At 33.7% G+C, this 27,997-nt stretch overlaps 1 protein-coding gene across 1 annotated transcript in view; it reads right to left on the bottom strand.

Annotated features, from left to right (window-relative positions):
- The window catches only part of LOC106881233 (cation-independent mannose-6-phosphate receptor), a 164,924-nt gene extending 138,615 nt beyond the window's left edge, over window positions 1–26,309 (bottom strand). Inside the window, exon 1 of the mRNA XM_089358692.1 lies at window positions 25,549–26,309. Within this exon, the coding sequence (XP_089214818.1) occupies window positions 25,549–25,670 (122 nt within the window). The 5' untranslated portion in view covers window positions 25,671–26,309. The remainder of the gene's footprint in view (window positions 1–25,548) is intronic.
- Window positions 26,310–27,997: the final 1,688 nt, after the last annotated feature.

The following is a 27,997-nucleotide window of genomic DNA, read 5'->3' as shown; positions in this document are numbered from 1 at the left end:
TCAAACTGTTTTGAATGAAGCATGCATTACTTTGTAGCTTTGAAATTTCAATGATGTGATTGATTATTTTTAAAATGACATTTTAGGGTAGGTATGAGAGGCTAAATTTGATTGGTTTGAATATGAAAAAGGAAGGATATTTGGGTTGCATATGGACGGTTTAAATGTTAACGGATTAACCACACATTGTTATATGTTTATGTTATAGAGTAAACGCTCTTAAAAATGTATGAGTAAATGAAGTTTTTTAATAATACAGTCTCAGATCTCTGGTGTTGTTAGTTTTAATATTAGTAAACATATTTATAGTATTAAAAGAGTATCTACTTTCCTTACAACGAAATAATTTTACATAAAACCTTCAAGATGAGTATAAACACTAAACACAAGAAAATGAGCTATGTGGTTGGTTTAAACTGTGTGTCACTGACTATGCTGAGGAACATAGCAATTGTGGTACTGAGATAGAGTTTTTAGTGTCCGAAGAAGTCGTTAGCAACTGATAAAAAAAAAAAAAGAGAAGAAAAAAAGGACACTCTTTAGAAAATTCCCAAAACAAACCAGACCAAGTATTATACCATTTCTCACTTTGACAACTTCAAAAATGATTTGTTCATTAGGTGAAGGCATGGCTATGAGGCTAAGAAGCTTAGTTTTATCAGCCCCAGGCTGACCAATGCCTTGTGAGTGAACTTGGTGGATCAAAACTGTGTGTAAGCCCATTGTGAATGTGTGTATATAAGTTAATATATAATGCTAACGTTAGCATCTTATAAAGCTAGATTTTTATATCCTAAAATTGCAGAACAATTTGTCACTGGGCAGTTTAGCTTAAAAGTAAAGCACTTGACACATAATCACAGGGATGTGAGTTTGAGTGTCATGACTGGCCGCTGACAAAATTTTCTGCAATGTATGGATAATTTATCCTGTTCATGCTGTTATATTAGCATTATCCTGCGTTTGAGAGTAAATTATTTCCTTATCTGTATCATTCAATACATCTCAATGCTTCTAAAGCAAACTTTATTTACTTTCATCGTAAGTTGAATTTATATATATATATATATATATAATCATCATCATCATTTAACATCTGTTGTCCATGGTGGCATGGGATAGATGGTTTGACCAGGGCTGGCTAGCTGGAAGGCTGCACTAGACCCCAGTCTGATTTGGCATGGTCTCTATGGCTGGATGCCCTTCCTAATACAAAACCACTCCGAGAGTGTAACGGGTGTTCTTTATGTGCTACTGGCATGGGTGTCATTTGTGTGACACCAGTATCTGTCACCTCTTTTTGGTGTGTACAAGTATCTCTGCATTTGTGTTTGTCCCCCCACATCCAATGCTTGACAAACAGTGCTGGTTTGTTCACATCCCTGTAACATAGCATCTCAGCAGAAGAGCCCGACAGAATAAGTACCACACTTATAAAAAAAATAAGTAATGGGGTTGATTTGTTCAACTAAACCCTTCAATGCAATACCCCAACATGGCAGCAGTCCAAATGACTGAAATAAGTGAAAAACAAATTTTTGTATGTAAACCACATTCGAACGAACATGTAACATGTATAGCAGAACAAGAGCATTACAGCTTTCCATGGATTCAAAATACAATATCACAGAAAAATTCCATGAACCAGTAGATTGGTGTATAAGGTCCATGAACTGATGTGAATTGACTCATATTGCCCAAAGTTCAATGTGGATGATAAAGTTTTCACAAGTCTGTAATCAATGAACATAAATTTTGTGATTATAATTTATTAACAATTGGGCATATAAATGAAACCCTAATGTTTTTTTGATAGGTCAGATAATACCACTGTAGACTTTATAGGACATCACACTGTTAGAATCAAAACCACAGGCCACATGAAACATCTCACAGTAGTTGTTTTAATTTGCTCAGTCCTCTGTTGTCAAGCAGTTGTAGGGAAGGTAAAGTCCTCTGAATAGTCTTGTGGCTTACTGTTGGCAAGTGCTATATTGTTGGAATTTATGCACGTGTTTTTGAAATACATCGAGACCTGTTTTGCTTTACATAATTGCTCAGCCTCTCAGTTTCCCCAGTAGATAACCAAGAGAATACAGCCCAGCCACACACCAGATTCTGTTGAAAAACCATTCAGATAATGTCTCATTGTCAATGTTCACTTTGCACTACATTGTTATCATGCATTTTTATTTCACCATAAAGAAGTTGTTGCAGTTCTTAGGATATTGTTGATATTTAACTTAATCCCATTGAGGAGCTTCCAAACAGGTGTTCTACATCAGAAGATTACATCTTTTATATTTTACTTTGTTTCAGTCACTGGAATGTGGCCATGCTGGAGCACCACCTTGAGGGGGTCTAGTCAAGCAAATCAACCATAGTACTTATTTTTTAAGTCTTGTAATTATTCTATTAAGACCTTTTGCAGAACTGTTAAGTTACAAAAATTAGAACAAACCAACACCAGTTGTCAAGTAGTTGTAGGGAAGGTCAAACCCACATCACACACACACACACACACACATAAATATTTACAAATATATATATATATATATATATATATATATATATATATATATACAACAAGCTTCTTTCAGTTTCTGTCTACCAAAACCACTCACAAGGCTATAATAAAAGACATTTGCCCAAGGTGTCATGCAGTGGGACTGAACCAGAACCATGTGGTTGGGAAGCAAGCTTCTTATCACACAGCCACACCTGTGCACACACACACACACAAATATATATATATATATATATATATATATATATATATATATATATAATGTGAGAGAGTTAGGGGTTGAGTGTTCAACCCACTAAGGGATAGTATCTATCCAATATACTGCTGTCACTTTAGCTATGAATTAAATTAATGAATTCAACGGGATACACAGTCTGCAAGTAGTTGGGTTCAGCATATTATCCTCCATTTTCTAATTGATATATATATATATATATATATATATATATATATATATATATATATATATATGACAGGCTTCTACACAAACTTCAGCTACTAAATTCACTAACAAGACATTTGTCTGAGGTGCTGCATAGTGGTACTGAACCTGAAGTCACATGGTTGCAATGTGAACTTCTTAACCACATAGCCACATCTATAATTAAAATACGTAAGAGATATTATGTACTTCCCAAGATAAATGGAGTGTTAGCTATATTTCAAAGGTATGTGACGACATGAATGCAATGCAGTATTTCATGTGATCGAATTTCATAAAATGTGTTGTTGCATATGATTACACTAATTAACTATTGCTGTTACATGAGATTGAATAAATAAAATACAATTATTAGATATAAAGAATTAAGAGTTCATTAACATGGGCTACCAACGGATTTGTTTGACTATTGTCTTTGGCAAATTCAATGACCAGTTAAAGAGGGTTCCTAATCATTTTTTAACTTTGTGTTGCACTGGAGTTTAAGTAAACGACTACTGGTACATTTCACATGAAGAGTTACAAAAAGAACTGCTCTAAGGTTTAAATTATGAAAAAAAAACCTGAAAACTATTGTGTACTTTGTTTTATTAACCACACCTGTACATAATAAAATTATAAACAGCCGGATTTTCAAAATACTCATGGGTTTTCTCGAGCCTTGAATCATCATCATCATAATTTTAATGTCTACTTTTCTATGCTTACATGATGAGAGTATGTTGGGGCACAGTTTTTCTATGGCTGGATGTTCTTACTGTGCCTGGTTTCCAAGTGTGGTAATAATCTCCCAGCCTATAATAATGTTTTTGTTCCCAACTTTGAATCCTCCATAAATCCTAAATTTTATTTTAGAATTTATGGGAGCAACTGCCTTTAAAGACTCATATTGTCACTAAATGCTCAAAATGAGGAGTAGATAGACAGCTGATAACTGTGTTTACTAGTGTTCTCTATTTTTTTTCTTGTTTACATATTTAACTCATTTGTTTATGCATTTCATGTTATTTGCACTGTTGGTGACGTCTTGTATCCATATATGCATGTGTGTGCATATGTGTGTGTATATATATATATATATATATATATATATATATATATATAGTGTGTATTCTTTTCTTTTATTTGTTTCAGTCATTTGACTGCAGCCATGCTGGAGCACCACCTTTATTCAAGCAAATCTACCCCAGGACTTATTCTTTCTAAGCCTAGTACTTATTCTTTCAGTCTCTTTTGCCAAACTGCTAAGTTACAGGGACATAAACACACCAGCATCGGTTGTCAAGCGATATTGGGGGACAAACACAGACACACAAACATATACATATATATATATATATATATATATATATATATATATATATACACACAACGGGCTTCTTCAGTTTCCATCTACCAAATCCACTCACAAGGCTTTGGTTGGCCCGAGGCTATAGTAAAAGACACTTGCCCAAGGTGCCACACAATGGGACTGAACCCGGAACCATATGGTTGGTAAGCAAGCTACTTACCACACAGCCACTCCTGCACCTATATATATATATATATATATATATATATATATATATATATATATATATATATATATATATATATACATATATATATATATATATACATATATATATATATATATATATATACATATATATATATATATATATATACATATATATACATATATATATATATATATATACATATATATATATATACATATATATATATATATACATATATATATACATATATATATATATACATATATATATATATATATATATATATATACATATATATATATATATATATATACATATATATATATATACATATATATACATATATATATATATACATATATATACATATATATATATATACATATATATATATATATATATATATACATATATATATATATATATATATATACATATATACATATATATATATATATATATATATATATATATATACATATATACATATATATATATATATATATATATATATATATATACATATATATATATATATATATATATATACATATATATATATATATATATATATACATATATATATATATATATATATATACATATATATATATATATATATATATACATATATACATATATATATATATACATATATATATATATATATATATATACATATATATATATATATATATATATATACATATATATATATATATATATATATATACATATATATATATATATATATATATATACATATATATATATATATATATATATATACATATATATATATATATATATATATATACATATATATATATATATATATATATATATATATATATATATATATATATATATATATATATATGTGGGAGAATATACAAAAAATAACAACAGACGAGGACAGGTGGTGTAAATAACAAAAGTATATATTAGTATGATGAATATTAATAAATCCCAGTAATTTTCAACTTTCCATGCAGTGTATGCCTATAGTTTTCTGCTTGATCTCAACTGCACAATGTAGTGAAAGAGACTGGAGACTATTGCAGTAGATACATGATGTCTAAAAGAAAGACAGGATAGTCAGAGATCATGGTTAAGATGGTTTTGATTGTGAATCTGCTTCATCAGAAAGTCAAACAGGAACTGAACAACTATTTCATTTACACATTCAACATACTAAGGTGAACACGGATATAAGATTTGCACTGTCACTACTTATGTATTAATATACTGTTCAAAATGATAAGATAAAGGAGCAGCAAGCCAACACAATTAGGTAAGATAGCAAACTGCTACATGTTACATTCTGATGTCAAATCAACTGTAACCATTTGATTATTTCTGGTTGCAGTCAGAAAATATAACTGGTTTACTGAGCGCACCAGATTGAGCAGAGACATAACATCGCTATCAATGCTCTTTATATTTATTTCTTTATTGCCTACAGGGGGCTAAACATAGAGGGGACAAACATGGACAGACAAAAGGATTAAGTCGATTACATCGACTCCAGTGCATAACTGGTATTTATTTAACCGACCCCGAAAGGATGAAAGGCTAAGTCGACCTCGGCTGAATTTGAACTCAGAACGTAGCGGCAGACGAAATACCACTAAGCATTCTGTCCGGCGTGCTAACGATTCTGCCAGCTCGCCACTATTTATACTAACATACTGCTTACAGTGATAAGAAAGTGGACTATGAATCAACATAATTAAATGGACTTTGAATTAATTACTAAGACTTTAATATAAATTATATTAGAGCATTAGTGCAAAACCAAAAACAGCAACAAACCCACAGCTGGAACTCAGTGTATCTATAAAATACTGCCAATTGTATTACATAGTGCCATCCTACACATGTAGTTACAGACCAATCAGCAGGTCTTATCTTTTATTCTTTTACTTGTTTCAGTCATTTGACTGTGGCCATGCTGGCATCTTAGGCAAGTGTCTTCTACTATAGCTTTGGGCCAACCAAAGCCTTGTGAGTGGATTTGGTAGGATTCGGTATTGAGTGGATTTGGCAGAAACTGAAAGTAGTCCATCATAAACATAAATATATGTGTGTGTGTCTTTGTATCAGTGTTTGTCCCCCCACCATTGCTTGACAATCTATGTTGGTGTGTTTATGTCTCTGTAACTTAGTGGCTTGGCAAAAAAGACCAATAGAATAAGTACTAAGCTTACAAAAAATAAGTTCTGGGGTCAATTACCTTGTCTAAAGAACCCTTTAAGGCAGTACTACAGCATGGCCACAGTCAAATGACTGAAACAAGTAAGAGAAAGTAAAAGAATATTCGTTTGAATTAATCATGCATCTTATCACTTCAAGATCTTGATGAGTGATTGTTTATTTTTAGAACGATATTGTAGGGTAGGTGTGAGAAGCTGGATCTGGCCAGTTTAGAAGTGTAGAATATTTAGGGCAGATTTGGTTGGTTAAAATGCTAAAGGGTCAAGCCTGGTAAAACCCGTCCCTTCCTCCATCTGAACATAGCCAAATTCTTTTTCTTCTTCATAGAGAGAGGAGAGAGGAGAGGGGGGAGGGGGAGAGAGAGAGAGGAGAGAGAGAAAAGGGAGAGAATGTAGGAACTCCAATACTGAACTATTAGTTTATTTATTGACCTTGAAATAATAAAAGGCAAAGCTGACCTTTGCAGGATTTGAACTCAGCATGCAGGAATTCTGCAAAGCATTCCATCTGATACTCTAACCACTCAGTCAATTTTCTATCCATAAGATGCTTACAGTACCTAAGTTTCCCAAGCAGTCACCCATTTAAGTAGATACTATTGCTCAATGCAGCTTTATTTTAGTCATTGGACGTGAACTTGTGTTTACAACATACACAGACATCAAATTGAAGTAAGGAGACCATACTGTGTTGTACATTTCTAGAAGAACCTATCCTGTTAGTGCTAAATTATTGACCAATTATCTTTTTAGACATAAAATAGTACAGCTAAGATAGTATAAACAAATCATGTTGGATATTTCAAGAATAACTTATCCTGATAAATTATCTTCATGAACATAAAATAGTACAGTTAAAATAGCCGAAACAATATATATATATATATATACTATGTAAGACAGAGATGATACAGCAAACAGTCTAATCTAATCAGTAATGTGGACACCTGGTAAACAACAAATAAGTCCCACCAGCAACTTTAACCTTTTAGTAGTCAGATTATTCCGTCAAATGTAAAGCTTATTTATTCACATTATTTTGAATTAATCATACACTATCTTGCACCTTTGAGATTTCAATGATGTGATTACTTATTTTTAGAATGACAGTGTAGGGTAGGTGTGAGAGGCCAGATCTAGCTGGTTTTAACAAAGCATGTATAATATTTAAGCCAGACACAGCCAGTTTAAATGCTAAATGGTTAACCCTTTAGCATTCAGATTACTCTGTCAAATGTGATGCTTATTTATTCAGATGCTTTGACTTAATCATGCATTATCTCATAGCTTTGAGATTTCAATGTGATCATTTATTTTTAAAATGACACTGTAGGGTAGGTGTGAGAGATCAAATATGGTGATTTGAACATGAAACAGGTAGAATGTTATGGCCAAATATGGCTGATTTAAATGCTAAAGAGTTAAACCACATACTGTTGCAATTTTGTTGTTTTTAATTAAATCTTTTAATTAATGATCTAGCATCATAAGCAAAATTGATAATCTTAAAGTTCTTAAATGAGAAAAGTGCTACAAAAAGAAAATTTCAGATAGTACATGGGGAAACTTCCAAGAGATGTACAACTGTTGCAAGCCCTAACCCTTATTCACTCCGGTTTGGATCAAGTCCAACCCATTCAAATTGGTGCCAGTTAATTGTCAGCAGCTGTCATAATAACACCTTTGTACATGCATTACTTATGCATTTTGTATTCTACTCAGTGTTGAAAATGTCAATAAAGACTAGATGTCACTATAGGTAATACAGAAAGCATTTTACGTTTATTGATACTATAAAAAGTGAAGCTGTTCTAAAAAAACTTAGTGGTGTAAGTGTAAAACGTCTGACTGGAGTGTTTCACATTGGAACAATCACTATACAATCTTAAGAAACTGTAAAAAAACTATTTAAGTTCTATACTGAAAATAATGCATGCAAGTTAATGAAAAATTGAAAAACATTGCAAAGAGCAAAGACTCGAAATTATGATCATGAGTTAATGGAGTAAATTTGTTAACTTAGAGAAAGATTAAAGTGGCATGGAGTTATGCCCTATGAGAAAAGAAATCATGGCAGGGTATAAAATGAAAGAGATTACCATAACAGTAACCCTTGCTAGCAAGACCAGTGTTACATGAATCATTTAATTTCATTTCCATCTAAGTGTAACATGACTAGCCTTATTACCTGTGCATATGTATACAAAATTATTGATTTAATATAATTAGTGGTCTAATATCATAAATAGGTAGGATAGATAAGGTATTGAATTGCACACGCACGTTTTGAGGTTAAATCAATTGTATCTTATTGTTTTTGGAATCAACCAGGAAACAAACTTAGTTCATTGAATCAGTACACTAGTAGAAACAGTTATATAGCAATGGTAAGAACAGAGATGCAGCAGCTGTCATGTACTGACTTATTCCATTAGATAGCTACAATGTGATGCTGCTATAGATTACCACATCTTTAAAAAAGGGATCTAACTTACATTCACATTACATAATATGGTTGTAGTTACAACTGACAAAGAACATGACACGAAAGTCACAGCTGAAATATCTTTGCTTAAAAGTCTGCTTAATTGGGACTGGTATGGAGCTAAACAACAACAGGTATACAGTGCAGAAAGTACATGCCCAGAATGTCAGACTACCTCCAACATGATTCTCTATGGCATATTACAGTGTGTAGTATGGTCCTCAACTACGGAGAAGCATGCACATCTGGAACATATGTAGGTCATATCAAGTTTGTCCAGTTAACTTATTGACAGGTCAAAAGACCATGCGATCTGAGCTGCCTAGGAGCAATACAACAAAAACCAATGTAAAACAGCTCTGCTAATGTCACGTATTAAATACATTGCTCAGTGATATAAAACCAGCAAGTCAGCTTAATAAACTTAAAGATTTATAAACCTTTATCTAAAATGTTTGAGTGGTAGTATCTTGGATTTAGAAATGATTATATATTTGCATTTATAAAATGGCTCAGTTTAAGGGTTATACATATCTACTTACATTTAATAATACAGCTGATACAAAGTGAAGATAATTTTATATAAAATTCATATACTATAGAGTGAAGTTACCAAAATTTTTAGTCTGGGCATGTTCATTCAAAGCTGAACTGAGATTAAACAAGAAAGGACCCCTATGATCAATTATGATACCAGATCAAGTGGCCAACAATGTTCTGAGGTTCCATGCTTAACTGGATCCAGTAACAAATAAAGCATTTCAACTTTACTGTTCCACAGAAAAAAGAAAAAAAAAACTGCAGATGATTCATCTATAGCAGTTGCCAAAATTCTTCTCATTAGTTTTAATTAAAGTGAAGGTCTTCAAGCTAACAGATTTATAAAACTGTTAACTTACCAAACTATCTGATATAGCTCTTTGTTCCTCGATGTTAATGGACCAGAAACTGTTTTAAATACATTGTCAAAAGAATATAAATTCAAATTCAATAAAACTTTAAATAAAAATGTGTACCAGGATAACAAGAAGCACCACACAGTACACTCAGTTACCACATAACAGCTACACAGCAAATAGATGGAATACTAATTTAACACCAGAAACGAAATATATCCCAAAGCAAAACTGGTGTAGTGTATAAAAAGACAATTCAACTCCTCAAAAGACAATACTACACACAAAGGTACACTTGGTAGTGCAGAATAAACTTGAATGAAATTGTCGAAGACCTGATGTTTCTAACATAATAATAAGGCTTAAAACTTTTGGAGAAGATGTCAGGTATTTATATTGATCCCAAGACACTTTATTTCACATTGTTCCAGTACACTCAATTATAGAAATGAGTTGTGACATCACTAGCGCCAAGCTGTATGGCCTTTGCCTTTCCCTTGGATAACATCAGTGACATGGAGAATGGAGGTGAATATAGTGAATGGTATACAGGAGTGGAGATGTGGTGAATGGTGACTGTAACTTAGTAGTTTGGCAAAAGAAAACCGATAAAATAAGTACTAGGCTTAAAAAGTAAGTCTTGTGGTCAATTTGTTCAACTAAAACCCTTGAAGGGAGTGCTCCAGCATGGCCACAGTCAAATGACTGAAACAAAAGAATAAAAGAAAAGAACAGTACATAGTATAAATATGTAGTGTAAACATTCAAACCACTGTCACTATCTTTCCTCCAAATTTTGTTACATTTCACATGGAATTTTTGGTCCTCTTTGGTGTATAATAGTAAGCCTTCCTATTTTGGCAGTAAATTTTGATCTGAAGAAAAACTCGATTTGTATGCTAGAAAATAAGATAATTACAATTTTAAAATTTCTTGTGGACTTTTCTGGCTAAATATTCCTGCACATCTACAACATAAGAAGTCTTATCTGTCAGCTTGCATGAAATCCCTTTGCACTATTTGTGCTCCCATAGTTTGCATTGAATACACAGTATAGAATTCCTACATATTCTTTTACTGCATGTCAAGCAGAATTATTCTCAGAAAACTGTCTTCTTGTTTTCTTTTCCACTCACTAATTAAAACTTTTATCTTTGCTAAGCTGACATTCAGGCATCTTAATTCTAGAACATTTTCCTCTAATTCATTACAAAAAAAAAAAAAAAAACTAATAAATAAATGGAAAATACCCAGTGAATACAGTTTTGTGGAATGTGCTAAATGATGATTCAATGCATGTCAATAATATAGAGTAACAGATGTAAGGTTTTACTCTCAAAATATTAAAAAAATATCAAACAAGTATATGAAAAACAATTTTGTTGACTTTTACGTTGTGGTTGGCTGAGAAACAGCAGCTGGGGTGTATATGTATGTGAATATATATATATATATATATATATATATGTGTGTGAAATCGAAATCGAGTTAAATTGGATACTAAACTCCACTTGCGAAGACATGTTGAGGCAAGTGAAATCGAAATCAAGTTAAATTCGACGACTGGCACCCATGCCAACGTCGTCTTCTTCATTGGGACATGAAACTCAGCTTGCAAAGACTTATTGGGGCAAGCGAAATGGAAATCATGATGGCACCTGTGCCCAGCGTCGCCTTTCTGGCACTTGTGCCCACGGCATGTGTAAGGACTTTTGAGCGAGATCGTTGCCAGTTCCCCTAGACTGGCTCTTGTGCAGGTGGCACATAAAATAAACCATTTTGAGCGTGGCCGTTGCCAGTACCGCCTGACTGGCCTTCGTGCCGTTGGCACGTAAAAGCACCTACTACACTCTCTGAGTGGTTGGCGTTAGGAAGGGCATCCAGCCGTAGAAATTCTGCCAAATCAGATTGGAGCCTGGTGTAGCCATCTGGTTTCACCAGTCCTCGGTCAAATCGTTCAACCCATGCTAGCATGGAAAGCAGACGTTAAATGACGATGATGATGATACACACACAAATGAAAAGTAAATGGAGATTTATGATTGATACATTTTAATTTATTAACATATATTATTATTATGATATAATACCATACAAATATTATAATCCTACAATTGTTTCAATTCAGACCCAATGATAAATTTATAAAAATTCATGTTTATAATAGGTAAGAATCTCATCAGGGAAATATTTGACAAAATATAAATCCTCATATGTAGTTTTTGTCAAATATTTCCCTGGTGAGATTCTTACCTATGAATATGATTAAATTTATTATTGGGTCTGAATTGAAACAATTGTTGTAGGATTATAATATATTCATATTATATTATAATGATAATATAATATTTTAATAAATAAAAATGTGTTAATCCTAAATCTCCATTTTCTTTTCATTTTTGTATATTGAATATATATCCATTTGGATTGTGGAAAGTTTTTCCATACTATATTGGGTATAAAACCAGTGAAAAATTGGATGTTCCCATCCCTATAGAGGAGACTGTTTTCCTTTCATTGGATTTTAATACATATATATAGATATATAGATAGATAGATAGATAGAAAAGACAACAAAAGAAAGAAAGAGACCTCGATATTATGTAAATAGAGGAATTTATCTGTAAAAATATATATATATATATATTTATATATATATTCACACATACATACATATATTGTATAGGTGAGGGAAAAACAAACACGGTATATTAGTTTACTCAGAAAAGATGGAAGAGTCTTTGACATTTTGGACCTATGCTCTTCTACAGATAGCAATGAGGAAAGAAAATAGATTGGAGAAAGAAAAAAAAAACGTGTTTTGATTAATAGTTCCACATGTCTATATATATATATATATATATATATATATATATATATGTATATATATAAAATTCTGCCCAATGAGAATGTAATAGGTATGTACTATAAGAGTTTGGACTAGTTTACCACTAAAACTCCAGCTTGAACTGCAACTAAAACAAAGGTGATGGTGTAGAAGAGCCTAGCAAAGAATGGCTATATGTGGTTCATCACTGAGTGAGTAGATATATATTACAAAGAGAAAATAGAAAGCAAAACATGTGGTATCACTTTAGAGTGTGCACTTTATAATTCAAACATAATTGCGGAGTTGTTAGCGTAAATAAGAGAATAAGAAATAATGTTGAATGAGAAATAATGTTGTCAACATCTGTTATGGACTTTCTGGGTACTAAACTTTCTGGCACACAAGTTGACACAGGTGCAGGCATGGCTGTGTAGTAAGAAGTGTGTTTCTCAAACATATGGTTCTGGGTTTTACAACTGTTTCTAGAATAGTTGTTCATATAGTGCATAGAACGTTTAGCAAAGATTTTTTATATAAGGCAACTATTCCATCTTCAGAGAGAAAGATTTAATGAATACCCTTATAATAGTAGTTACTGGGTCCATCATCAACATTCCTTGATTCTTTGATGATGGAACTGGTAACTACGAATATCTTTTACTAAAGAGATTCTTTAATTCTTCAATGATGAACTGATAACTGTTATTATCTTTTACTAAGGATAATTCTTAATTCTTCAATGATGAACTGGAAACAACTAATACCTTTTAAAGATATTCCTTAATTCTTCTTTTCTGAAGATGGAATATTTGGCTTATATGGAAATTTTTGCTCAATTACCTACGCACCATATGCACAGCTATACTAGAAACATCTGTAAGAGAGTATGCATTATTTCTTAATCCCTTATTTACTCCATCTACTCTGTAACAATTATGTTTGAATTATAAATTGCACACTTTAAAATGATATGTTTTGCTTATTCATTCTTTCCAATATATACATACCCATGCCAACATGGAAGATGGACATCAAATGATGACCATATATATATAATATGTATCGTAGGCATAGGAATGGCTTCCCAACCAAATGGTTCCAGGTTTAGTCCCACTGTGTGGCACCTTGAGCAAGTGTCGACTATAGACTAAGACTGACCAAAGCCTTGTGAATGGATTTGGTAGACAGAAACTGAAAAAAGCCTGCCGTATATGTGTTTGTGTCTTTGTTTGTCTTCCACAACACTGCTTGACAACCAGTGTTGGTGTGTTTACATCCCCGTGACCTAGAGGTTCAGCAAAAATGACTGATAGAATAAGTACCAAGCTTTAAAGAATATAAGAACTGGGGTCAATTCATTCAACTAAGATTCTTCAAAGCAGTGCCCCAGCATGACCAACGTCTAATGACTGAAGCAAGTAAGAGACAAAACATATATGACATATATACATTATCATTGTATCAACCAAAACTATTGGCTGTTGTTACACACTGCAGGTTACAATGCAGTTTCTCACACTGATGTAGCTTTTGAATGATGCCACCCTGCTGGCTAGATGGGTAGGCCAACAAACCTCCTGAATGAAATGCTAGTTCATTGGATTAGCCATCTATAGCTAAGTGAACATGAACAATGTGAAATGAAGTGTTTTGCACAAGAAGACAATGCACTGCTGGTCTGAGAAGCAAAACCATGATATTGCAACTGCAAGTGCAAGTGCAACACCTACTCACTGGGTGACATGCTTACACACACTCATATCCTCATTTAACGTTTATTTTTGCATGCTTGAGTGAGTCAGATGGAATTTGTAGGAACTGTTATCTCTGTTAACAAAGGTACTTTCTCGGACAGGTTTGTCTGTATAACACTTGTGCATGAAGTGCAATGTTGCATGATAAGATCTAGGTATTGAATGTGGATAAGGTGCAGAGACTAGAAAGAAATAAAGAGAGCACACTCTGCAGGATGTGTATTGTCAGCCAGCATGAACGAATGAATATGGTGAGTTGAGAGGTAAAAAATACAGCAAGGCAATCAACCATGATATTGCTAAGAAGAGATAGGACTTAGCTGGTATTGATTTATGATACTTATTAAATGAATATTTATGATAGTTATCTTTTATCGTTTACTTATTTCAGTCATTAGACGACGACCATGCTGGGGCATAACTTTGAAGAATTTTAATCAAATGAATCAATACCAGTACTTACTTTTTTTAAGCCTGATATTTATTCTATGAGTATCTTTTACTGAACCACCAAGTTACAGGGACGTAAACAAGCAGTGGAGCAGGGTGGGAACCAACACAGACACAAAGACACACACACACATATATATATATATATATATATATACACACAACAGGCTTCTTTCAGTTTCCATCTGTCAAATCTATAGCCTGAGGCTATAGAAGACACTTGCTCAAGGTGCCATGCAGTGGGACTGAACCCAGAACCATGTGGTGGGGAAGCAAACTTCTTACCACACAACCACGCCTGCACTTGCATGGGTGAAAAAGTATGAAACAATCCAAATAGAATGAACCAAAGAGAGAAACCAAAAAAAGATGTGGGCAGATGTGAGATGCCTCAGGATATTGGACTCATGACAAAAACAGACATAAAATGGAGTGGATAATCTTGCTACTCAAAAGCACACTAAAACACTTGAAGGATATGAAGACAACCTGTAAGAAATAGCAACCAAATGTGCTTTAAATCACATTACCATCTTAAAAAAGGACACATCAGATGATGCAGTTTTGAAATATGCTTGAATAAACAAGGGATAGCAACAGTTGGAATGCCTTTTTAGTGTATCTTCCAGTTCAAAACTCACCTATAACTTAAAAAAAAAGAATGACCACCGCTTGACAGTTGGTGCTGGAGTGTTTATGTCCCCGTAACTTAGCGGTTCGGTAAACCGACTGATAGAATAAGTACCAGGCTTTTAAAAAAAGTCCAGGGGTCGATTTGTTTGGCTAAAACCCTTCAAGCAGGCGCCCCAGCATGGCTGCAGACAAAAATGTCAAACGAATAAAAGATATATAAATTAGTCGGTTCTCTAAGAGTCCTTAAACCCTCGATAGGCCTGGATGGACTAGACATTCAAAATTACTATCACACTTAGCAAATCCTCAAATTGGTAACATCAACAGAGGCTCCAGCTCTGGACGAGATCTCACTGAAAACAGTAATAAAAACAAAACAAGAATGGCAGCTACGGTTTCTACCAATCTACAACGTATTAAAGAGCCTTCATGTGACCACTTGAATAGCTAGAAATAACAGCCAAATTTCCTTGAAATCTAACTAGTGGTTTAAAGACTACATCATCACGTTAGATAATGTAGTGGTATTCTTTCGATATGGATATTTTATCTATAATACAGGAGCCAATAAAGGAGCCTCTACATAGTCACTCGATTTGCTAGAAATAGTAGCCAATATTACGTCAAGTCATTACTGTCTTTAAATGGATATTAAATAGTTGGCGTATAGAAATATAAATAAAACAGGTTAATCACGATCGGAACGCCTTAGGTCAAGTTTACTCGTTCAGAACAAAACCTGGGACTAAATATCAAGGTGGAAGATTTCAAATTTAAGCACGGGACATACGATTTTTTTTCTTGCGGGGGTGGGGGCGGTAGTTGGTGTAAGGTTAAATAATTTATTAAACTAGCTAGTACTTTGACTGGTACGTATCTGATTAAAAATGGAAGAACGACAGACAAAAAGACAACCTAGGCAGGATTTGAACTAATAACATAATGCTTACGCGAGTGGCTAGATGCCGATAAAGGAGAAGAACGTTAAAAAAAAAAATGGAAATCTACAACAACCAGTCACATGTAAAAGCAAACTTTGTGGTTACACACACACACACAAATAGGTGTGTGCGTGTGTGTGTGTGTGTGTGTGTAACACAAACAGACATCGTGACTCAATGATAAGTACGCGAGGTCGGATTATGAAGTAGTCATGTGAGATGGTAAAACAAAAAAACAAAACAAACGATCAACAAAACAAAATAACAATAGTTTCAGTTGTTTTGTCCCACACAGTCAGCTAACTCTGCCTGAGCAGAGTTAAAAGTGTGCTCGTGAGAAACAACACTGTGTCGTCATAAAACAGGACGGGACACACACAGAGGGGATGAAATTCTTTAAAATTAAAGAAGTTAAAATCGAAAAACAACATTCGACTATCGGTCATATTTATGTGTGATATGCAGGGTGTCCACAAAGTCTGGGTACATGGGATTAACACGTACTTGAAGAAATTATTTCTTATATTTAATTGTTTATGTTATGATTTTATTTACTCCATGTACCCACATGGGGATTAACACATACTTTAAGACATTATCATTTCTTATATTCAATTGTTTATGATATGATTTTATTTACTCCATGTACCCAGACTTTGTGGACACCCTGTATTTTGTCATATATTGACATACACACACACTTATTACATAATATATACTACATTAACTCGAAATGAAGTTAATTATTACTGACATTAGGTTTGGATTAAGTGCCAACACACGAAACTCTCGGACCTTTAGTCACTATGTTACGTCAGCTAAATATTAAGTAAAAATATCCATATACTCATATTTTGAGTTCTATTTTCCTGTTTGCACCAACATACCTGTATGTGTGTGAGTGCGCGCGCGCCATTATATATATATATATATATGAGAGAGAGAGAGTTGTAAACATTTAAACTCACTGGCATATATATATATATATATATATATATATATATATATATTTATGTTGAGAATGGAGCAACAAATACAAGAAGAAGCAATTCTGTTGGGCTAGTTAGCCGTTGTTTTATTGTGTAGAGGTTATGTAATGAGTCATGGTTGAGGTTATGTAGTGAGTCATTGTGAATGTTATGTAATAGTCATTTACGTACGTTTCAATCTAGCCAATGGTTTGGCAGATCTCATCAGAATGTCGAGGAGTATGTTAAGAGTTCGTTGTGCGAGGGATGTAGGAGAAGTGATTGGTGGGTATATTAATGTATATGGTGGTGTAATAATATCGATAGGTAAAGAAAGCCTTAGGTTTTTATATATATATATATATATATATATATATATATATATATATATATATATAACGCTTATATATACACATGCAAGATGTAGACTGGAGATAAGAACAGGATAGCTTTGAGAAAATGTTCTCTATCTCTCTCATGCACGATTTAATAAGCTTGACACAGCTCCACATGACAAAGTTGAGGACTCTCAGGAAAAACCCATCTCTCTAGATATCTGATGAGATGAGTTCGTCCCACTTGTCTACGAACCTCTAAGTCATATGGAGGTGAGTCAAAATTGTTATTGAATAATAAATGCAACTCCCAACAAATGTGTTCAGTATCATTTACTTTCGTTTGCTTACTCATTCGTATGTGTGTGTGCGTGTGGTAAGAAGTCCAGTTCCCAACATGGTTCCGGGTTCAGTCCCATGCGTGACACCTTGGGAAAGTGTCTTTCTACTATAGCTTCAGACCAACCAAAACTTTGCGAGTGGATTTAATAGGCAGAAACTGAAAGAAGCCAATCGTGCGTGTGTGTGTGTGTGTGTGTGTGTGTGTATGTATATATATATATATATATATATATATATATATATATATATATATATATATATATATATATATAGGTAAATGATAGGCTTGCCTCAATCCTTCAGGGGTAGTCTGAAGCATCCAAGCAACCAGGGGATGTTTAAATCCGGAGGCACTCCTGGGGGTCACCTGTACGGGTACCGTCTTGGGTAGAGGGCATCCAGAGGCAGGTAATTTATTGTTTAAACCGTAGTTTATAATTATAATATAAATATATATATATATATATATATATATATATATATATATATATATATATATATATATATCCATGTGTGTGCGTATTTGTCTCTCGCTCGACCAAACTTCTTCAAGGCGGTTGCCTCAGCATGGCCGCAGTCTAATGACTGAAAAGATAAAAGTATGTATGATGGCATTGTGAGTACAGAATTTGGTAATGTTGTAGACTAGTGATTCTCAACGGCAGTCCGTATAACCCTTGGAGACCCTATAAGATTTTAAGTTTATGCGCAAATTGGCTAGACTTCTACGACACACATTAATATTTTTTTTAATACAATTCCTCATAATATTTAATTATAATACAACAGGATTTTTTAAAACAGCGAATGGCTATCGGTGAGGTGGACCAGCAGAGTTAAATAGGAACCACAAGGGCCCATAAGCAAAAAATGGTTGAGAACCACTACCGTAAACAATGCATAAACACCAGCCAACCACACATCCACTTACACACTCACTCATTCACAAACAATAACGTGATCGTGTAGTTACCAGCAGTTTTACTAAATTCGGTCAAACCAGCGTCAACACCACCATTGTTGCCACCCATGAGCCATCATTAGCAACATAAACAACGAGATGTTAATTATACCAATGGAAGTTTTAAAGAGCAATTATTACTGCACAGAACTTTGTGTGTATGAGAGAGAGAAGCAGTACCGACTAAAAAAGAAAAAATGCGTGACTCCGAGCCAACGACAAAGTCCTTTTGTGCTGTTCAGGACTGCAATACAGTAACTTTTCGATGGAGTGCCATTCAGAAAAAAATCCGCAAGCCGCAGTTTACCTGTAACTACTCTACGTGGTACTTATTCTATCAGTATATTTTGCCAATCCGCCTCGTTACGGGGACGTAAACAAAGCAACACTGGCTGTCAAGTGATGGATAGAGGACAGATACGAAGACACCTACACACACACATATGACGGGCTTTCACAGTTTCCGTCGACTGAATTCACTCACAAGGCATTAGTTGGCCCAACGCTACGGGAAATGACATTTGTACAAGGTAATGTGCAGCGGCACTGAACCCACTGCGTGGTTGCTAAGCGAGCCTCTATACAGCTCAATTTTTATTTTACCTAAATCAGTACTTAGAGTCTAGATTAGGTATCTATGTGGACAATTGAGTGACATTATATATATATATATATATATATATATATATATATATATATAATTTGCTTAGAAGATATGTTAACTTCATAAAGGGATGGTTGCACCCAAGGACATATTGGTTCTATACCAAGTATTTTAATGAAATGAAGTTCCCTTAAATCAATAGGTATATATTAAGCGTATAATTCATGTTCAGTTGATTCAGGGAGAGAAAACGGCTGTAAGAAGAATACCAATTTGTTAGTAATAAATAATTAACTATCAACTCTCCATTTTCTTTCCTTCAATTAACTGAACGGGCCATAATGATGGGACACATTTTAAATGCTAGCATCTTGGATTCTAAAAATAACAGAGTGCCAAATACATTTATTACTTAATTGATATACAGGAGTTCAACAAATCTAAGATTTTACTTTTTACAGGAAGTTGGTGACCCTCATAATGTGGGTTCTAAAAACAAAAATTGCACACGCGGTCGAAGCGTACTTCACCTGCCAAAGATCCATCGTTGCAGGCCAAAGAAAATTCCGACAGCATTTTGGAAAGCGATAGACGTCATCCCGAAAGGTGACCCCGTGAGACAGGTGATTGCAGCCATTTTAGTTGATATGCTAAGCCGCAGTGTTCTTAATGAGAAAATGAGCTGGTGAATGTTCTCTTCGTGATGGTGACCATCTCCAGGATGTAATATTCAAATCTTAGATATGTCGAACTCCGGTATATCAGTTATGTAATAAATATATTTGGTACCCTATGTCATTTTTATAAGCCAAGATAATAGCATTTAAAATGTGTCCCATCATTATGGCCCGGGCTGCACACACACACGTTTATTGAGTGTTTGGAAATTCCGTAGATGAAAATAGGAAATAATACCTTCTTTGTTGAAGGTATAATATATCAAGGACTAATAATATCCAGTCCCACTTAGCCGAATAATCCTTTTTGAATAGCAAACATACTGCGACGTTCACGCAACATCTTGTACTTCTTCAAGAGTATTACCTCAAACTTGTTGCAGTAATGAGGCAGGAGTTAGAAAACTCTGAATAAACTCATGATCTTTGTTATGGCAAGAGAGAGCTCGTCGCTTCGATTTAAAACTGAGTAGGAAGATTTAGAATAAGAAAAGGGGGAAAAAGTTCATCTGCTGTGAAAGGAGATGGCTGGATTTTATTTAATGTTTTGGCTCGTTGACAGACTCGATCGAATTTCTGCAGTTAATTGATTTTGCATCGGTCGGCCTCTTGAGTGTTACGACGTAATTAGTGTTAAGTACTCGGTCGGAGGATCTCGACAGGAGCAATCATTGCAGCATTTCACCGTTCTGTTTGGCCATCGCGCAATCTACTTAACGAAGGAGCTTCTATATCTATATGGTTGCACAATATGTTAGAAGTACCAGCCAAATCAGCCTTGAATCACACCCTACTGTTCTAAGAAAGGATATTACATAGTAGACATACTTTTAAAAAGATAAGCTGGTCATAACTGGAATGCTTTTGATCATTGGCCAGCTAAATCAAGATGATCTGGGGTTAAACAAAATCAGTAGCAGCAGGTGGTGTACAGAAATAGGACTGTAGCGAGAATACATGTCCAGATTGTTAACAAGGGCACCAAATGCTGTTCTCGTTCCTACCTGCATGTCGCGAGACTGACAACACATCAAGTAAATAACAACATACCGGTGTCTCTCGACAAATAACACGAACATTTTTTTACCTGCAGTAAGGAACAAGTAAAGTCGATTGCGGGATACCTTGCAGAACAAGTATATTACAGGTGTTATATATATATATATATATATATATATATATATATATATGTGTGTGTGTGTGTGTGTGTGTGTGTGAAGACTTCCTTTTGTACTCCCACAAAAATACCCCTTTATTTATTTTTTTTCTTCTACACAAAGCCCCGTTTTCGGCTACGGAGAATACGAACATGCAAAAAAATTGACAAAAATCGGCATTTTGAAATTACCCGACCCCATCCTTACTTTCTTCATTTTTAGCTTTTTTCAGCAATTGTTTTTTTTTCAAAATATGCAGCAAAATACGGAGATTATGATTCTGAAAAAAATTCCCCAAAATTTTTGTAGTTACAGTAGGGTTAGGGTTTTAGAATTAGGGAGTTAGGGTTAGAGTTTTAGCAAAAAGTGAAAAATGAAGAAATTGGGGAAGGGGGTGCCGAAATTTCAAAATGCCGATTTTTGGCAATTTTCCGGAATCTCCGTATCCGAAAACGGGGTTTTTGACAAAAAAAAAAAAATGGGAGAAAAGGGGTGGGGGAGTCTTTCCCAATACCTTTGTTTTAGTCGAACAAATTTAGATCTTTGCCATACCTCCGGAAAAATTCAGGAGTGGTTGTTGGAAAATTTCTACATTACAAACTCCAATTTCTGGCTTCCTAATTCTCCCGATTGTAATCCTTTGGATTACTACGTATGTGAAACACACCAACTGCTCTGCTAGCAACATCAAAGCCGAAGTGGTGGCTAAGATCAAGGAGGTCTTCGAAGGTCCTCTCAGGAACACAACCAATATTGTAATTGATATTTTTTTTATTTTTTTTAAATAAGTTTATTTTGGGATGGGATATTGCGTTTTCTTTTTCTTTTTGGCAAATGCACACGCAATGGACCTCAACGAAATACACAATGCTCTGGTGAACTCCCGGGGCTATAATAAGATACTTGCCCAAGGTGCCGCGAAGTAGGACTAAACCCAAGACCACATTATTGCTTTCTACAACTCAATAGTAGAGTCGATAAAACTGAATCACCTTCATTTCTACAATCTATGACCAAATACACCTTCTGTAGAGAGTCAACCAGGAAGTCAAACAGCGAAAGAAATTATTGTTTACGTGCATATTGTGTGTGTGTGTGTGTGTTGGATAGAATACTCTGTTGTAACAGTTCCAGTTCAGCCGGCCCTTCATCCTTTCGGTGATCGTAAAATACTGTACCAGTCAAAAACTGGTGTCGATTCTTCGCTCTTTTCCCTCTCTCAATCTATCTCGCAAGATGTAATAAACCACCCAAGAAACATGAACGGTGAAACCAGTGTCGACCTAGCAAGATATAAATGGCATTGTTGATTGAAACACGAATTGAATTTTGTATATACAAGGATGTCCTTTGTACAAAAACTTGTAGATAATGCAGATTTATCTTATATTCCCTTATAGAGGTTTTATTATAAGGGCTAGTTATCTATAATACTGGTTTTAATATTTCAAGACGCTTCAAAACACACTCAAGATTTCAAAGGGTGTGTAATCGATTGTATTGGTCATTTTATTGACCCCACGCACCCACATTCTTTTTCTAAACGTTGAAGAATGAAAGGGTAAACACCAGTGGGATTTGAACTTCGATCATAGATCGACGTAACTATACACATATACTTCCAGGTATTTTATTTTAGTAAGTTCAACGCTACCCTCTCTTCTATTACCTCCCAAATCCTTAGATCACTAAGTAAAGAATACGTACACCACCCGTTTTCGACGTAACAAAGACCCTAACCTAATCCTAAACACCGGGTGTGCATTATTCTTTACCTACACAGGTATATAAAGTTAAGTCAGTCTATGTCCGCTCATAGAGTGATCAGGGGTTCCGCATCCACAAAGGGCTCTCAAAGTCTGACAAGCCGTCCATGGGGGCTAAGCCCTTTGTGGATGCGAAACCATTGGTCACTCTATGACCGGACATAGACTTAACTACATACAAATACATTACTGTTCTCTACTTCAGAGTGTACTTCTTTTTCGGATATATATATATATATATATATATATATATATATATATATATATATATATTCAAGTGCAGAACAATACAATGTATTGTTCTGCGCTTGGAAATAAATCTCCTTTTCTGTATATTTCAATACTATATATATATATATATATATATATATATATATATTGCATCTGATGTAGAAATAGATGTGCGACTGCTATTTTTAAGTTTAGAGCTTGACGTAGATCATCATCCAGTCTGCTTTCAGCACAGAGGTTAAGCAACTACTATACTTAGTAGTATTATTAGTTATGATAGATGAACACAAGTTTATATTATTAGTTCCTATTTACGTTTCACTATCGTGATTGTTTGGAACTTTCCGCATTGGATGTTCCAATAGTACATATAATATTCAATGCAGAGCTCCAAACACCCACAATGGTGAAACGAACGTAGGAACTAATGATATAAACTTCAGTTTTATAGAAATTTCTCAAATACATAGATATGGCACTTAACGTATGTAAAGCTAAGCGCTTTATGAGCGCGAAACCCTGGGTAACACTATAAACCGGCCATAACTATATAGATATATAATGGATTTTAAGAAACTAAACATTCATACAAAAGTCATGAATTTTTAAAATAATCATTAGTGATACGTAATATAATTAAGAATTGGTTAAGTGCAAGAAATTATATAACTGAAGGACAACTGCCCCCATAAAATATTAAATTTGGACGTGGCTTCTAGAAAAAGAAAAATCTTAAACGTTGATTAAAATAAATCATTGTTATTATTACTATTATTTTGTTGTTGTTTTCTACTGTTTTGAAGAAACTGGAATAGGTGGTTGCTTCTTAAATCCCACGCCCAAGTCAACAGCCATGACAGAGCAGACCTGTATGATTCAAAGGAATTCCGATTGTGACCATCTCGTCTTTTTGTATGTAATCAAGGACAACAATGTTCAAATGAATTCTCCACACATGCTTTTCGAAGCGGTTAGATGGGGGTTATGGGGAAGAAATAAAATGAGACCTGTCTGCTAGAAATTGTAGCCAGGTCTCGTTCCATTTCTAAGAAATACGTAGAAGCTTCCTTATTGGTTTGAGAAAAGTGAAAGACAAGGCCTACCGGCGAGTCGAATAAAATCAATACGGAATTCTTTATTTGTTATAAAGGGCTAGTCAATAATAAATAGTAGAATAACAGGTAATAAAAATGAACCAATTAAAAAAATAAGTCACAGTAAACATATGCGTATATTACATATGTAACAGGTAAATCAGACTTACTTTTTTGTTTGCAAAACAATAGACACAACAAAGATTATTTGTTTTCAAGTAATAGAACGACAGAGAAAATATTCTTTCTAGTATTAAAATAGTATTCAATAATTAATTCAATTGTTGGGCAATTATTAAGATTTTATTACACCCGAATGACTTAATGATTATATATATATATATATATATATATATATATATATATATATACACGGATATATGTATATATAAATATGATATATATATATATTTGTATATATGTTTATGTGTATAATCTTTTGCGTAATCGAATTAACTAGCATTGAAATAACAGCAAAAATATCGAACATTTAAAAGTTTAACAACCTGTATATTCTATTTTTATAATGTACGTAGTTTTACTGTGTACGTCATTTATTTAATTTACAACCATATATATATATATATATATATATATATATATATATATATATCGAGCATAAGTTGTTGATTTTAGGTGTTGCAACCAGGATTTGAAGCGTTTATATAAAGATATTAAATACAGAAATTCGATTTTAATCAAGACATTAAAAAAAAAGAATTAATATTGATACGTACAGATCCAAAGGTGAGAAATCATAATCTCCAATTTTACAGCCTTTCTCGTTGTCACATAAGACGTAAACTCCGTGAATAAAAACAGCAACGATTAACGATAGCCAAAACCTTGTCCAAGCCATACTTTTCCTGTTCTATAGCAAATATATCTACTTAGCAAATATTGATACGATACTGAATGAGTACACACATATATATTATATATATATATATATAACGTATGAGTCTTTTCGGCGTGTATTAATGAAAACCTGTGATGTGTTGTTTCTGTTAATAGTAAATAAATGTATGTGTGTTTTAAAGGATAATAATTAAATATTTTTGTGTGTATACTAGCAAGAGAGAGATTGTTGCAGTTACTTGTTACTTTTTTTTCCTATTTTTTCCTCGTTATGTGAAAATACGTTTTTTTTTTTTGTTTTTTTTTGCTGGTGTTTTGATTTAGCAATACGGGGAGTGTAATATAACACGGATGTTCATTGCAAGCGTTTCAACGTGACTATATAGACATACATAAATAAGACAATTGAAACGTTATATATATATATATATATATATATATATATATATATATATATATATATATATATATATACACGGATAAAAAGAATAAGAGTAAAATGAAGAAATTCGTCAGTGGCTATTCATAAGACCACAGGACGACGACCGAGCTACTCAGTTACAAATCCACAAGACACTTTTAAAAAGATCAACACCCAGTGTCAAATAAACCAGCTGTAAGTGTGTTAATATGTAACGGGAAGTTGTTAGGTGCGTCACGGAAGTTAAATTAAAAGAAGGGCAGATAACTGCGATTGTTGTTAGGCCACGCAATTATTCTCCGCAGGTTCTTAGTAGTCGAGAATGACCCTGATCCTAACCTCTCCATATCTGACCATCCCCATCATTTATCTACACATAGTATAATCTAAGACTATGTTATCTTTTAACTTTTATTTGTTTCAGTCATTAGACTGAAAACATGTTAGGGCACTGCCTTGAAAGTTATATTTAGTTCAACGAAATACTTATTCTATTGATCACTTCTGGTCAAACCACTAGGCTATAGGAACCTAAAACCTACACCAGTTGTCAAGCAGTGGTTGGGACCTAAAGTAAATTCACACACGTATATATATACGAAGGGCTTCCGTCAGGTTCTGTTTACCAAATCCACTCGCAAGGCTTTGATCGGCCCGGGGTTATACTATAGACACTTGGCCAAGTTACCACGCAATGAAACTGAACACTGCCGTAATAGGACGATTTGGTTACTATTCCTAGCAGGTGTTGCAACGGCGTAAAGCAGTCCTTTTTTACAACCTGTTTGTCACGAAATGATCTGACATCAAAATATTTTGTCACTGTTGTCTCACATTTATAGATTAAATGCATTGATTTCATATTTTAATCTCTCATGCTTACTCTCACATGCGAACAGGATATGTTCTATTTCGGAGATTATTATTATTTTTATTATTATTATTATTATTATTATCATCATCATCATCATCACCATCATCATCATCATCATCATTATTATTATCATTATTATTGTTGTTCTTGTATTTAGTGTGTCGAATTTCTCATTAGAATTACAATTGTAATAATAAACATCTTTCAAAGTTGGTTATGTTTTTTTCCCCCTTTTTGAAAATGTTATAGAGATTCCTTTGGGTGAGATGGGGCAGAATTGGTAGAGCGGCAGACAAAATATCTTTTGGTGTCTTAGTTTCGTTCCTTTATGTTTTAAGCTCAAATCTGTTTGGGTGGCAATTTAATAATAGCCCTAGAGTATTTGGGATCGATTTAATTAATTACTAACAGACGTACCTGGTAATACCCGGGGAAAGCGGGGCTTATCCCTTGGTTCAGTTGTCATAATTGTTTCACTAATCCAACAAAAACAATACAAAGTATGTTGCCCTTAAAACGGTTTTTGTGCATTTACAGAGAATACCGAACTGTCTTACACGTGATCTTATTTTTAGGAATTCCTGATAAGTTATGAATACCCAAATTGTGAAGTCAGTTCTGTAATAACATGAAATTAGTTACCCAATAGTAAGAATTCAAATACAGTAGCCCCGAAAAAGGTTTTAATGTGTTCCCAGAATATATAGAACTTAGGAGGAAATACTAATAAGGTATGCATGCTAAAATCGTGAAACATGTTACGTAATAACAGGTTAATCAGATATGAGATAATAACAATTCAAAGTAAATAACTCTGAAAAGGGCTTTTGTGCATTCAAAACGAATATTACTCTCAGGGGCGCTAGTGTTGGTATATTCGTGAATAAGTCACTAACAGAAATAAGTGGATCTATTGGTTAGGAAAATACTATTTACTTGTTTAAGCGTTGTACTGGATGAATTGCAAAAATAACTTTAACAGTTCAAATAATAAGAAATAAGCATACTCAATTTCATTTTTACCAAATAATTT

This window comes from Octopus bimaculoides, chromosome 10 (genome assembly GCF_046866305.1).
Source record: "Octopus bimaculoides isolate indiv1 chromosome 10, ASM4686630v1, whole genome shotgun sequence".
Taxonomy (NCBI): Eukaryota; Metazoa; Mollusca; class Cephalopoda; order Octopoda; family Octopodidae; genus Octopus; species Octopus bimaculoides.
The sequence above is the reverse complement of the archived record's forward strand: the minus strand, read 5'-3'. Positions and strand labels throughout refer to the sequence as shown.